The sequence below is a fragment of the Sebastes fasciatus genome, chromosome 5 (genome assembly GCF_043250625.1).
Source record: "Sebastes fasciatus isolate fSebFas1 chromosome 5, fSebFas1.pri, whole genome shotgun sequence".
In the NCBI taxonomy this organism is placed as follows: Eukaryota; Metazoa; Chordata; class Actinopteri; order Perciformes; family Sebastidae; genus Sebastes; species Sebastes fasciatus.
In genome coordinates this window covers 25,162,729-25,178,204 of record NC_133799.1, presented here as the reverse complement: position 1 = coordinate 25,178,204, position 15,476 = coordinate 25,162,729, and the positions used below count along the sequence as shown (strand labels likewise).

Below are 15,476 nucleotides of genomic sequence, written 5' to 3'. Positions count from 1 at the left end.
TGGATTTTAGCTCAGCTTTTAACTCAATGAAGACGCATATTCTCCTGAAAAGGCTCCTTGATCTCAACATCAACACAGGGTTAGTTGTGTGGATCAGAGGGTCTGTGTCAGGGAGAACATATCAGACGTGCTGCCCACAAGGCTGTGTTCTTTCCTCTGTGCTATTCTCTCTTTTTACTAATGAATTTATGATCAATGAGAAACATTTTAGACTGTTTAAGTATGTGGATGACATGGCCTTAGTTGGTCTTTTACAGGAAACAGGCCCACTAGGTGAAGCTGCCTATCTGGCCCACACTACAGCCCTTCAAACACGGTGTCACACTAGCCAGCTAGAAATCAATGTGGCCGAGACGAAAGAATTAATCATGTGCTGCACAAAACAACATTTGATCACAGAGCCAGTTTCACTTGATGGCCAACATGTTGAAACTGTGGAACACTTTAAATACCTCGGTACAGTCCTGGACACCCAGGTGAGCTTCTCTGAAAATACAGAGTATATCTTCAAGAGATGCTCACAGCGACTTTATCTTCTAAGGAAACTTAGTGGCCTCGGTGTCAGCCGGCAGATTTTAGAATTAGTGTACAAAACTATTGGTGAGAGGATTTTAACCTTTAACCTTCCTGCCTGGTACGGTCACCTACACTGTAGATAGAAGAATAAACTGTCTAGGATTGTGTCAATGGCAGGCAAAATAGGTGGTAAACCCCAAAAGCCCTTGACTCAACTTTTTACAGAAAGGACGAGGAAGAAAGCGAGGAGCATTCTGGCAGATAGCTCCCATCCTCTCTGCAGCCAGTCGGGAGGCGCTATAGAGCCCCTCTGGCAACTAAACATGTGTTTAAAAAGTCTTTCATCCCAAATGCCATCAATACTCTTAACTCAACACAGTGACTGAGCAGATCTGAGCCACAGACACTGACATGAACTGTTTTTAATGTGTAACATAACCTGTCTCTGTTTTTTACTAACTGCTGTCTGTTGTTTTCTGTGTTTTGTGAGCCGAAGAGAAAAATCCACCCTGGTGGACAATAAAGTTTGATTGTATTGATCAGTTCGTATTGAGGGGCCGTCAGCTTTACAATTTAGTTTGGAGGGAGATTCGGTACCAGTGAAGTCAGTGCATTTTATGAGTGGGCCTTCTGTGACGTTACCCACCGTAGGGGTCAGAGGTCACCACTCCTCAATCCCCAAGGATTTTCTTTTCAGTCAAATTTTCAATTTTGACGCATTTATAGATGAAAAGTCAAGTCAATAAACATGGTCAATGATAGATAAGTATGGTTGATCAGCATGTTTGCCAACCTTCAGACATCATAGTCTAATATGAGGATTAATCAGCCTGAGTTCTGAAGGAACCGGCCCTCTACCTCCAAGAGGTCAGGGCACAGTTACGTGTTGGTTAATCTTGTGTGACAAAGAGATTTTCCAAACAGATGAGTTAAAGCATAATGATTCAATTTATTCCGAACAATCAATGTTGCATAAGTAAAAATAAAAGAGTTTACAGATATCTGGATCCAATCAACGTGTCCCTGACAACATACAGTGCATGGGTCAGTTCGCGAAGTCTGAACCCCGAGCTATCCCTGATCCAGCCTATTCATGGTTTACACAATAGTAATATTCATGAGCTTATGACACGTGATATTTTTGCTGCATATCTTCTTCTTTGTTATCTCCTTCTGACTCCTTCCTCTTCTTGACCTTGCAAAAAGAACAGCACCTGCCTCCTCCCTTTCCTCGCAATCACTCCATTCACAACAAATCCAACAGTCAGGTTATTGCAGGTCATTGTAAGCACTTTTGTACATAATAAATCCAACAACACCCAGGTGAGCTTCTCTGTAAATACAGAGTATATTTTCAAGAGATGCTCACAGCAACTTTATCTTCTAAGGAAACTTAGTGGCCTCGGTGTCAGCCGGCAGATTTTAGAATTAGTGTACAAAACTATTGTTGAGAGTGTTTTAACCTTTAACCTTCCTGCCTGGTACGGTCACCTACACTGTAGATAGAAGAATAAACTGTCTAGGATTGTGTCAATGGCAGGCAAAATAGGTGGTAAACCCCAAAAGCCCTTGACTCAACTTTTTACAGAAAGGACGAGGAAGAAAGCGAGGAAAATCCTGGCAGATAGCTCCCATCCTCTCTGCAGCCAGTCGGGAGGAGCTATAGAGCCCCTCTGGCAACTAAACATGTGTTTAAAAAGTCTTTCATCCCAAATGCCATCAATATTCTAAACTCAACACAGTGACTGAGCAGATCTGAGCCACAGACACTGACATGAACTGTTTTAATGTGTAACATAACCTGTCTCTGTTTTTTACTAACTGCTGTCTGGTTTTTAATGTCTGTTGTTTTCTGTGTTTTGTGAGCTGAAGACAAATTTCCAGCCTGGTGGACAATAAGGTTGTATTGTATTGTATTGATCAGATCATATTGAGGGGCCGTCAGCTTTACAATTTAGTTTGGAGGGAGATTCGGTATCAGTGAAGTCAGTGCATTTTATGAGTAGGCCTTCTGTGACGTTACCCACCGTAGGGGTCAGAGGTCACCACTCCTCAATCCCCAAGGATTTTCTTTTCAGTCAAATTTTGAATTTTGACGCATTAATAGATGAAAAGTCAAGTCAATAATCCTGGTCAATGATAGAGAAGTATGGTTGATCAGCATGTTTGCCAACCTTCAGACATCATAGTCTAATATGAGGATTAATCAGCCTGAGTTCACTAAAAAACTGAAATCACTAACTTTCTGTATTCTGTTTGGTGGTTTATGATGCTTTTCAATCATTTCTAGTCTATTTGGTATAATATGTAATTTAGTTAATTTGTTCGACATCATGATAAGGCTGATTTTTCAACCAGTGGTTATGACATTAATGCCAGCTAGACAGAATAAAGCTCTGTCTGTCATGACAATAGAACTGTACTGAAAGCCTTTCCTTTACTCGGGTGACTCTTTACAGCCATCTGAAGACAGCAGGTATCAGTTAAATCTACAGTATCTGGAGTGATGAAGTGGCCTTCAGTACAGTACTATTGTCATGACAGACAGAGCTTTATTCTGTCTAGCTGGCATTAATGTCATAATCGCTGGTTGAAAAATCATCATTATCATGATGTAGAACTACTCGGCTACAGTCTTCCTAATGGAGTGCAGGGGATCAGGTGGAAGTGTCAGGTGTGTTGAAAGGATTAGCCACATAGTGCTTCTCACCTGCCGACATAAAGAAACAGCCCATAGTAAGGGTGTGAGAGAGAAAATTGTCAATTATGTGAGAATTCTGTATAACATCTGTAGAGACCCCCTGTTGTATAACATCTGTAGAGACCCTCCCTGTAATTTATCACACACTTTTTGGATAAAAGACATTCATGTGTTAATGAAAAGAACAAAACAAAAAAATATCTATGTATGTATTTATTTGTGTATTTATTTAGCCTATTTGTCTTCTACTGTTACTTTGATCCTGTGCTTAAATAATGTTACACTTTTATAGAATGACCAAACTATCTTCTTGGCTTTTATTTTGACATGTTTGCCTTCACTTCCTGGTCACGTGACTGCCGTTCTCCGCACTTCGATTCAAAAGAGAAAATGACAGAAAGAAACTTGAAGAAACTAAATCGGATCGTTTTTTTAATTTGTTTTTTTCGTTTTTCGTTTGGAAACAAAAAACAAACAGAGCACCAGGTTTAGGAAAAGATCAACTTGGTTAGGTTTAGGAAACAAACTACTTAGTTGATTTCAGAAAATATCAACTTGGTTAGGTTTAGGAAACAAACTACTTAGTTACGTTTAGGAAAAGATTGACTTGGTTAGGTTTAGGCAACTTAATTAAATTATTAATTATTATTTAATTTTTAATCATATTTGCGGGGAAATTTACAAGTTTAAGAGAAACTGAGGGCTCGAGAGAAAAAGGTAGATTAAATCCATATTTCCAATATTTTGAAGCATCTACTGTATATGTGAGAAATTGAGAGATCGGCTTTCAAATGAAGGTTCATGATAATTGATTTGTGATTGAACCTCTCCATGTGCTTATTCATAATCAATAATAGTTCCTCTTAGTCCAGAGGTCAACAACCTGCGGCTCCGGAGCCACATGCAGCACTTTAGCTCCTCTTCAGTGGCTCCGTGTGGATTTTTAAAAAATGGAAATGAATAACTGTTTTTTGCTTACATTTTTATTAATTATTGTTGTAGGTCTAACGTACGACGGAGTATTAGAGCCACATTGAGAAAAAAATAAAATCAGAGGTTAACAAGAAAAAAAGTTGTAATATTACGATAAAAAAAGTTGTAATATTACAAGAATAAAGTCATAATATTATAAAGTAGTAATTTACATGTTATTTTCTTTTTTTCTCGTAAAGTTGACTTATTCTCATAATATTACGGCTTTTTTTCTTGTAAAGTTATAACTTTGTTCTCGTAATATTACTACTTTTTTTCCTCGTGAAGTTATAACGTTATTCTCGTAATATTATGATTTTTTTTTCTCGGAAAGTTATAGCTTTATTCTCGCAATTTTCCGACTTTTTTTCTCGTAAAGTTATGACTTTATTCTCGTAATATTAAGATTTTTTTCTCGTAAAGTTATAGCTTTATTCTCGTAATATTACGACTTTTTTCTCGTTAAGTTACAGCTTTATTCTTGTAATATTACGACTTATTTCTCGTTAAGTTACAGCTTTATTCTTGTAATATTAAGACTTATTTCTCGTTAAGTTACAGCTTTATTCTCATAATATTACGATTTTTTTTCTCGTAAAGTTACAGCTTTATTCTTGTAATATTCCGACTTTTTTTCTCGTAAAGTTATGACTTCATTGTAATGTTACGTCTTTATTCTCGTAATGTTATGACTTTTTTCTCGTAATATTACGACTTTATTCTGGAAATCTCCGATTTTTTGTCTTTAAGGGGACATTTACAAGTTTTAAGAGCAACTGAGGGCTTGAGAGATAAAGGCAGATTAAATCCATATTTCCAATATTTTGAAGCATCTATTGTGCTGTCAAATGAAGGTTCATGATAATTGATTTGTGATTGAACCTCTCCAGCTTCTTCATAATCAATAACAGTTCCTCTTTAGTCAAATGTAGGCCAGTGAAGCTACTCCACCTCCCAGCAGAGTTACACTTCAGGCTCTAAAAACAAACAGAGGGAACTATAATTCTCTCTTTGTGCAAACAGCTTGCTGCCCAAACAGAGAAGAAGTGACATTGTTCAGACCCTCCTCCTCCATTCCTCGTCACTGGAAACCCTTCCTCATAAAAAAATCCTACACTTCCTCACACAGACTGCTGCTGCTGCTGATCTGCAGCTGGAGGAGAACCAAACAGTGCCCGGCCCACATGCGAGACATCAACTATACTCCTCTCCAGAACCGGATATGCTTCTTCTTGTGCTGCTGCTGCTGTTGGAGAGGAGAGAAAACGCAAAGCTGCAGAAGAGCACATAAATAATGAGAGAGGCGCGGCAGCCTGACACACGGACTGGAGAGGAAGAGGAGGAGAAGCTGTTTTTGTTTTGAGCGGATTGAAAAGTTGATGAAGAGGAGGAATGTTACACGCTTTCATCGGCTGAGACTTCCTATCAGGTAGAGAGAGAGGATCGATGCTTATGGCACAGTGTTGCATATCCGCCTTATTCCCTCTGGTGTCACTTTTGCTTTGGCTTCCTCTGTTACGCTCAGTAGTAGTAGTGTTTGGATGCTGTGATCCATCTCTCCTCTCATCTCTCTCTCTCTTCCAGCAGACTGAGCAGTGGCAGCTGGTGGAAATGTTTCTAGGTAGGGCTGTGCCACTTCCAATCAATTTCAGCAAACATCCTGGTATGATTTAAAGGTCCCATATTATGCTCATTTTCAAATTCATACTTGTATTTTGTGTTTCTACTAGAACATGTTTACATGCTGTAATGTTAAAAAAACACGTTATTTTCCTCATACTGTCTGCCTGAAAATACCTGTATTCACCCTCTGTCTGAAACACTCTGTTTCGACGGAATTGCAACAGAATTGCGTTGCTAGGCAACAGCTTGGGTCCATGTGTACTTCATGCAGCTGATGACATTAGCATTTCAAAACCAACATTTTCACTGTGGTCAAAAACCTCTTTGCTCTCCCGCTTGCACCATGAATTACATTTATTTAACCACAATAACCAAAAAGTCTATTTCGGCTCTAACACTATTATAGTAAATTAATTAAGTTGTTACAAAAAAAATGATCATATTATGTATCTGCATTCGCATAGCAAATCCATCATCACTTTATAAATGTTGATGAAATTGACGAGTTATAATCATTTAAGAAAGTAAATGTCCCATATTGTGTTCATTTTCAGGTTCATACTTGTATTTTGTGTTTCTACTAGAAAATGTTTACATGCTGTAATGTTAAAAAAAAACTTAATTTTCCTCTTACTGTCAGCCTGATATACCTGTATTTACCTTCTGTCTGAAACGCTCCGTTTTAGCGCATTTCGACAGAATTGCGATGGAATTGCAACAGAATTGCGTTACTAGGCAACAGCTTGGGTCCATGTGTACTTCTTGTCAGCTGATGACATTCACATACACTGCAACCAGGAATAAACTGGGACACATTTATAATGTTTACGTTTAAATCTGTGTAATGGTCTAAATATTGTATATTCGTGACATCACGAATGGGCAGAAATCCTGACAGCTTGTTTCAAATGCAGAGTTTTTGAATACGGGCTGTGTGTATTTCCTTGTGGATTGAGTGTTTCGATACTTTCACGGTATTTATATAGGACTTAAGCCTGCTTTATAATATAAAAAATCTCACTTTTTTATAATATGGGACCTTTAATGCAAAAAAAGCAAAGGTATCAAAAACACATTACTACTTTGCAGTTAAATAATCAACAATTATTTTATTCCAACAGGAAGAGTAAATAATGCTTTGAAAAACACAACAGTATAAAATGTACTCAGTGGTGGAATGTAACTAAATACTTAAATACAATTTTGAGGTACTTCTACTTTACTTGAGTATTTCCGTGTTCTGCTACTTTCTACGTTTACTCAACTACATCTCAGAGGGAAATATTAGACTTTTTACTCCACTACATTTATCTGACAACTTTAGTTACTTTACAGATTCAGATTATTAATACAAAATATAATCACACTACAATCAAATTTCACATATTACTGGGTGCATTCCATATTTAAAACACAAATATTTACAATTTGTATAATTTGTATTATTATTATTATTATTAGTAGTAGTAGTAGTAGTATTAGTAATGTTTTTTTGTGTGTGACTCAGGGAGGGCGTAGCGCCCTCTATTGGCCGGCCGCCACTGAGACTGAGGTGCAGCAGCTGTTGTAGCTGGAAGAAGAAGTGACCTTTCCCGGAGAGATGCCGCTGCCCCAGGGCCTGCTGCTGTGCCTGGGCATGCTGCTGCTGACCGTCGGGGGTGTCGTGGCCCTGTGCTTGGGCCTGCCCTACCAGTCTGCTCCTCTGTTTGGAGTCGGGCTGTTCCTGGGCCTGGGGGGCGTGGCCCTGCTAGTCAGTGGACTCTGCATGGCCATGAAGAACCTCCATGTGGCGGTGCCCGGACACTTCCTGCTGCACCCGCGCACCGGCACACGCTTCAGCCCGCAGCAGGCCCTGGCTATACAAAGGTACACATTGCACGGAGGAGCCAGCCCGGTGAAATAGTCACCAATTTTAATGTATTGATTCGCGTACATGGCCACGAATTTCCAATTTTTGTGAACTGGGAAGTATAGAGAGCGGTGAACGCCGCATAGGGAGGAGGTTGGGGTGGATGTGTGGGTCAAAAAACAAAGGACTTTCACCCATGGATGTATAAAGAGAACTGGATACAGCGTTGGAGGCTCCCGTTCATTCCTATGAGAGTTGCTCAGTGGCGCATGAAGCCAAAATGGCTCGACTGCCGAGTGATAAAGTACCCGGGTCATCCGGTGATCTTCTGCATCCATTGAGCCTGTAGAGCAGGTGCAGTAGCGTTTCCTTTAACTCCGCCTCCACATGAACGGAGGAAGGAAAATAACTCTGGATGGCATCACGTGACGCACACGGAAGTTGTAGTACCGCCGTTTGGCCAATACGAAAATTTGCTTCACAGCCCGGCGCTCTTCATGGGGGCTTGCTTTCACCCAGGAGATCGATGTCCGTGTCCCCAAGTTACGTCACTTCCAGAGTTATTTTTACACAAACCACGATCTTTTTCTAAAGCTAACCAAGTAGTTTTTGTCACGGAACTTCCGTGCTTAAGTTACGGCATTTCAGTGTTATTTTAAGCCAACCCACAATCTTTTCCCAAACCTAACTAAGTAGTTTTGTTGTCTAAACATAACCAAGTCGATCTTTTCCTAAACCTAAGTAACATTGACAGATGGTTCAACTAATCACCTGCCAAATATTTCTTGAAAGTGCCTGCACTTTCCAAACAGTTTCCAATAACGGCTTCTCAGATGGTTCTGTGTAAAGCTTTGTTTATACTCGCGTGAGACACCGTGGCGTTATGCTCATCGCGATGTTCGTTGCAATATGCTCCGAAACGCCAGGAGGCGCACAAACAAAGTATTCTGTGGATAAGCAAGACGTCAACAAGTGTTACCGGAAAGGAAAGTAGGCTTCCTGGCAACAGTAGTAAACACTGACGTACGTACCGCCAAACATTGCGTTTGTGTACTGTAATTATTACTGTCGCTTACCTCCAAGTCTAAATTATTTTCTGTCTCTCGGTGCTTCCCCTCGGGTCGCCACTCTTTCCATGAGAACTTTTTTTTTTTGCTTTTACAAAGCGATCTCTCATATTCTTTCACAGCCTGCAGCAATAAGCTTCTTCTTTCTCCAGTGTGTTGCCTATTTCTTTCCAAGAGTTTAATGTCATGTGACTGTCCCTGTGGTCTCTCAATGAACAGTTGTAGAGATGTCTGTACAGGCCAACCTGCTTGGCCAGTCTTCCCTCAAAGGTGTCCATGCTGCGCGCAAAAATTCAGAGGTACACGACCAAAACCGTGATGACGTAATCAGGTCAGGTTAGGTGTCATGGTAATCCATCCAATAGTTGATAAGATATTTTACTCAAAACCACAAATATCAACCTCATGGTGGCGCTTGAAGAAAAGTCAGGGGATCACCAAAGTAAGTAGGATTCATCTTGTATTTCACTATAAAAAAAATCCATCCAATATTTGTTGACATATTTCTGTCTGGACCCACTGACCAACCGGCCGATATTGTCATAGCGTGGCTACAAAAGTTGTAAACCTCTGGCTCAGAGGGCAACGACCGTAGGAAACCCTTTTTTTCTAAAGATAAACAAACCCTGCTGTCCTAAACATTGGAAGCAGAGAACTTTCCAGGCTTCCCTTGTGTTGTTGAAGATAAATAAACGCACATACAGACAAGTACCAGAACACACCATCCAGGGAGCTGAGCTGACAAACGCTCTCGTTGTTGAACTTCCACATATTAGTTTCAGTGCACAGTTTGGCAAAGAGCGATGAACCCGCATTAGGAGCTTGAAAACACTGGACTTGTGGACACTGAGAATTGTAAAGCAGCACATTTTATGATTATAGGCTGATTAGAGAAGTAGGTCACGGAGAGAACAGCAGACACACACATATGCATGTGGCTGACAGACTCTCCCTGGCATTGTCTGAGGTAATCTACGATAGCCTGCAGAATTAAACAAGACACGCTCTGCTCATCGTCCAGCAGCGAGGAAGAGCGACGCCAGCAGACCCATCCATCACAGAGGCTTTTTCTACCTGCAGACACAAAACTCAGACCGATCTAAACCTGAACTATCTCATATATAATGTTTCTCATTAGAGGATGATGACATAAAATCATCACAGGAGAATAATATGCAAACAGCAGAATGCATTGTCTGAAGGAGATGCGGTGTGAAGGCAGGGAAAGCTTTGAGTTAAGGAACAGCTGAAGGAGTATTAACTGTAGGACGAGTAAGGGTGTTTGTAATGGAAAGATGAACGAAGTGTATGAACTGACAGCAGTTGGATTTTAAATAAAAGTGTAGGTGCTGAGAGGAGTTGAGGTTGTAAGATATCGATATAGTTGCTGAAAGAAGTTGCAGTGGAAATGCTGAATAGAGTTCAAATGTTCAGGCTGTTTTCACACAGAAGTGAAGCCAATGCTGAAGAGGCTTAAACCTGCATTCTTTCTAACAGCCAGCAGGGGGCGACTCCTCTGGTTGCATAAAGAAGTCTGATAGTATAGAAGTCCATGAGAAAATGAGCCATGAGTTTATGGTCTCAATCGCTAGTTTCAAGTCTTCTTCAATACAGCATGATGTTCATTTAGTAAATTATGGTCCCATTTAGAGTCAAATAGACCATAAAGCAGGGGATGCTTTAGGGCGGGGCTACCTTGTGATTGACAGGTCGCTACCACGGCGTTGTCCGTGTTTTTGTCTGTAGTTATTTAAACCCAAACCACGATCTTTTCGCTTTGTTGTCTAAACACTACAGGGGCTTGCACAGGCGCACTGATCGCCCGTGTTGCTGGACATTTGTAGGAAAACGCACGAAAATAACAAACTTTTAATAAGATATCATACGAACTGTTGTATGAGGACACGTTGAAGTGTTAGATGAAATTAAATCCTTGAAAGAAGTTGACTGTCAGCTGAAATGTAAGTGCTGAAAGATGAAGTGTTCGCCGGTGAAATATAATCAGTATAAGAGACAGTGTAATCAGTTGGAGTGGAAGCAGTGATAGAAGTTTAATGTTAGGTGCAATGTAAACACTGAAGTGTAAGCACTGAAAAAGAGATTAGTACTATTGTCATTGCCTCTCTCTCTCTCTCTCTCTCTCTCTCCCTCTTCAGGAGGTTGGACCGGATTCGTCGAGAGATGTCCGAGGACTCTGTCAGCAGGGCTCCGGACCCTGAACCCTCCCTCCCCTCCACCCCGCCGCCCTGGACCATGGAGCCGCCTCCATCCTACGACACAGTGATGAAGAGCCAGGAGCACAGCGAGCCGCTTTAACCGCTCACTCTGTGTGGACATCTATACTTTGTGTTAGTGCCTTTTCGTTGTGTTCGGTTCTCAGCGGTCTGTGGATGAACTCGCTGCGAGGCGCCTCTTCTGTGCCTTAAGACAGCCGCCCTGAACACAAACACTAAACCACGGACCAGGAAGAGAACTGCAGCTGGTGAAAGACTTAATATGTGTACGGACTGAGCCCCGGTGTGGCCTCTGTGTCAACTAAACGTGCATGTTGTGATTGACTGTGAAAGGAATTGAAATGATCACTGCGACTGCTCCTCTAAGGGCCTTTCTTAAGACCAGCATTATGTAACTTTTACAACCAAGTCAACAGTTTGGCTGCAAGCCTCCTGGAGACACCTAACTAGGAATATTTTATTGGCCTGCTTGAATTTATGTGACCTACTACTGTGGCTGCAGAGCACCGTCTCTCCTTCTTCAAACACGATAAGAACTTTCCTCACAGCTCCTCTTCGTATCTGCACTTCTTTGCCTGTCATAACTTTGCTCAAGGATCGTTGGCAGCTTACTGCAATGCAAAAGTGCCTTAAGCAGTGACGGCAGAATGTTAACAGTACAGCTTTGTATCCCGTGTTTGCGTCTGTGTTGTGATGTTACTATAAACTTGAGTTAACGAAGAGCTCTCTGTGGGTGGCGGCGCTCTTAGAAATGATAGATTGTTTATTTAAAAGAAGGAAAGACTTCTTTAAAATCATGTCCAAACCAAGCAAACATAAACACTCAGCTCAGCTCAGAAGCTCAGTAGCGAGTCTCCTTTTTGGCAGCAGCTTGAGGCAAGGTGACCTACCAGCTACACACACACACACACACACACACACACACACTTGCAATCTTATACCTGACCTGACCAGGCTGTCTGCAGGCTGTAATAACCAGCAGAGTGGAACCCTAACTGAGCTTTCTCCACCCTCACCTTCAAGCCTCGACACAGCACAACACCAAACCTTCCCCTTACTTTACTCTACTTTACGACTACACAAACAAGAGCTTCGTTGGGCAGCAGCGGTGGCAGCGATGGTCGAGGGGAAGCCGTATCGATACGGGCTGATAACGGCGGGGCTGTGCGTGGCGTTGGTCGGCCTCTTCATCATGACTCAGGAGCAACCGCACATCTACGCCGCCATGTGCGCTCTGGGCGTCACCATGGTGTGTGTTGGGACCGCGTGGAGCCTCTGTCAGTGCTATCCCAAGGTAGACACACATCAGACTGTGTGTGTGTGTGTGAGTGTGTGTGTGTTGGGGAGAAAGACACATGTGGAAATAACATGTGGTTGCTGTCATGCCGAAATTGGTTTGATAATGGAGTGTGTGTGTTTGTCAGGTCATTTTGGCTCCTGAGATTCAGGAGAAAAGTCTAGAGGATGAAGTTTGTACTGCAGCTGGAGCAAGGTACTGTAACACACGCACACTCCCACACACACAGCCGTGTACAACGATCTTTGTGAGGACACTCATTGACATAATGCATACCCTAAAGGCCCAGAGACACTAACCCGACATCAAAGAACTAGTAGCGACGAAGGCCGCCCATTGAGTCGCCTCACGTCTCCTTTGTCTTGACCGACAAGTTGCACTTGAACACATCGCAAAGACTACAGCCGACGGCCAGTTAGCACGTACGTTCTGTGCCTGCGTGAGATGAAATAACTCTCCACACCAGCAGGCGACGGTAGTCTGTATTCATCATTCAAAAAAGGGAAACCGGAATACAGCCGTTGTTATGATACATAAGTGAAATAAAGCGGCGTTTGCCGACCATTTTTACACCACTCTCACTCACCACTTAGCTTCATTCCAGATGGCCATGTCGCTGTGAAAATATCCGTGTGGTTGGAACGATCAGATGAGATGAAGATAGAAAATAAGAAGAGCCTTCTGTGTTTTTCCTCTTGACTTTACTCGTTGACTTGCTTTCCTCACGTCTTCTCGGGCACTGTTTCGTTTAAGCTGAATCAGCGACTCTCTCACCGACGAGCTCCACCGCCGATTCAACATGCTGTATAGGCCGAAAAACCTCAGACACAGGCAGACTAGAGCCGACGGTGCGGGACACATCGCAAAAACTAGACCGACAGACACTCACCGACGGGCCCAAACTGTCAGACGGCTAAACCTAATTCTAACTTGAACCTTAAAACCAAGACTAAACCCTCAAACAGGCCTTTGAAGGTCTCCGAAGGTGAAGACATTTTCAAAGATGTCCTCACTATGATGGTCTAAAATTCAAGTTGGTCCTCATAAAGATAGCTGGACAAGTACACACACACACACACACACACACGCACACACACACACACACACAGCCCTAATGACCCACAGACAAGTGGGTGTTCATTCAGGCCGTAATGATTCTCTGTGGTCTGTCTGTGCATCTCGGGACACTAAGCGACCATCATCTAGTGGGTGAACATGGCGACAGCGGCAGTGTAATGTGTCTGCGGAGGGGAGAGATCTGTACTAACACACTGTAGATACTAACTTTATTATCTTAACAGGAAAATTAATGGTGATCTAATGGAGTAGCTATGGCAGCAGAGCAGAGCAGAGGAGAGAGACGGTTGCTTGAAGGTTGTGACTGGGAAAAGGGCAGAGTAGTTGGAAACATAAGGTTGGAGAATGAGTAATCCTCCCTTAACAAGAACCAATAATGTTGCCTTGATTAAAGCACTTGAGCCTCAGTTAGTATCGCGGCCAGCGGCTGAAAAAGGAGGTTGCTCCGCGCAGCTCCTAAGTGTTTAGATAAAGACATGCACGCTCAGCAAAAAAAACCTCCCTCACATTTAAAAATAAAGTAAGAAAATGAGGACAAAAGCACCAGAACCAGACTTCTATTTCTGTCTCTGATTTAATTTCAGGCCTGCTGAGACTCTGCCAGCTTTCTGTGGCCAGAAGTCGAGTAGCAGCAGACTTCTTCCTGAAGCCCTGAAGAGCCACAGCTGTCCTACACTGCACCTGGTCTGAAGGAGGACGGTGGTGGAGGGGACACCGTCCATCATCCGTCCAATCAAAACACTTCACCACACTGCACTCAGGACAGTGAACAGATCCTCTGGTTCATTTTATGACCTTTAAGGGTTAAATATGTGTTTTTTTAGTGAATTAAAGTGACTGATTTTGTATCACTTTGTGTCTGTTAATAAATGTGTATTGCTTCTGTGATCCAGAAGATGGCACTCTTTACTCTATGAAAGAGAAAGACTGTGTTTGTGTGTGTGTGTTTAGTGGGCTTCACCTGGAGGACAGTAAGTGACACAGCATTGACCGACATTAATTCAACTAAACCTGCAGTAAGCAGAATATCTTTGGCATCATTGTGCAAAAATTCCATAATAACCTTTCAGCATATTGTAATTCAAGTGTTCTGAGAGAAAACTAGACTTCTGCTCCTCCTCATGGCTCTGTTTTCAGGCTTTAGAAAAATCTAGCCCATGACGGGAGACTTTGACCAATCACAGGTCATTTCATTGAGAGAGCGAGCGTTCCTATTGGCTGTGCTACGGTCATGTGACCAGAACTTGGCGTTCCTTCAACAGATTTCACAATGGCAGCCGCGTCACAAACTTTCCCATTTTACAGCTAAACCGTGCACTACGAGATGATTCTGAAAACATTTGAGGCGAGAAATAGGCATTAATGTAACAGAATATTGATTCATATTTGATAATCATATTTGATCAGCGTATTTGACCGTTCGGTCGGAGTTCGCGAGTGATTGACAGCCGGCTCTCATAGACGGCAGCTAGACAGCAGACCTCAGATCAGCTCTTACTGCTTGTTTTCCTCCGGTCTGTGAAATCTTGCAGATGCCGTTAGGAGCACCGGAGGACACAGAGGCACATGTTTTTTTCAGGTTACCTGTTTCATGAACTACTGTCACGATGTAGCGACCGTTTTATAAAAATAACTTTTTAAAATCATATTTGCTCCAATCTCGCCTACTTCTGCTTTAAATAAAAATAACAAAACCGCAGTGTGGACATACTCTGTTACCAGTAAAAGTCCTGCATTCAAACTTTTTCGTTAAATTACAAAAGAAATAGCATCAAAATAGACAAAGTACAAAAAGTAAAAGTCTCATCAAGCAGAATGTCCCACTTCAGATATTTCAGATAATGTAGGTTATATTATTAAATTATTAATGTGGTCATCACTTTAATGTTGCAGCTGGTATAGGAGCCCATTTTTATCTATGCACAAACATATATACAGTATATACTGTATATATATATATACACTGTATATATATATATGTATACATATATACATATATGTATACATATATATACACACATATATACATATATATACATATATATACACACATATATACATATATACACATATACATATATACATATATACACATATACATATACATATATATATACATATATATAAATTATTATTTAAA

At 41.5% G+C, this 15,476-nt stretch overlaps 1 protein-coding gene across 5 annotated transcripts; it reads left to right on the top strand.

Annotated features, from left to right (window-relative positions):
* The first annotated feature begins 5,291 nt into the window (after window positions 1-5,291).
* Window positions 5,292-11,801, top strand: LOC141768088 (uncharacterized). 5 transcript variants are annotated; one of them, XM_074636024.1, is made up of 4 exons: window positions 5,292-5,618; window positions 5,777-5,810; window positions 7,320-7,678; window positions 10,885-11,801. In XM_074636024.1, the coding sequence occupies exons 3-4, from the start codon at window positions 7,413-7,415 to the stop codon at window positions 11,042-11,044; spliced, it is 426 nt and encodes a 141-aa protein (XP_074492125.1). In that variant the 5' UTR covers window positions 5,292-5,618; window positions 5,777-5,810; window positions 7,320-7,412; the 3' UTR covers window positions 11,045-11,801. The 5 variants fall into 5 exon arrangements, with proteins under 5 accessions (XP_074492125.1, XP_074492124.1, XP_074492123.1 ...); XM_074636023.1 differs by having other exon boundaries at window positions 5,777-5,852; XM_074636022.1 differs by having other exon boundaries at window positions 5,774-5,852.
* Window positions 11,802-15,476: the final 3,675 nt, after the last annotated feature.

Coding starts and splice junctions, on each gene's coding strand:
- LOC141768088 (XM_074636025.1), top strand. CDS start 7,413: ATGCCGCTGCCCCAGGGCCTGCTGCTGTGCCTGGGCATGCTGCTGCTG. Junction 7,679..10,884: donor CAGGCCCTGGCTATACAAAG/GTACACATTGCA, acceptor CTCCCTCTTCAG/GAGGTTGGACCGGATTCGTC.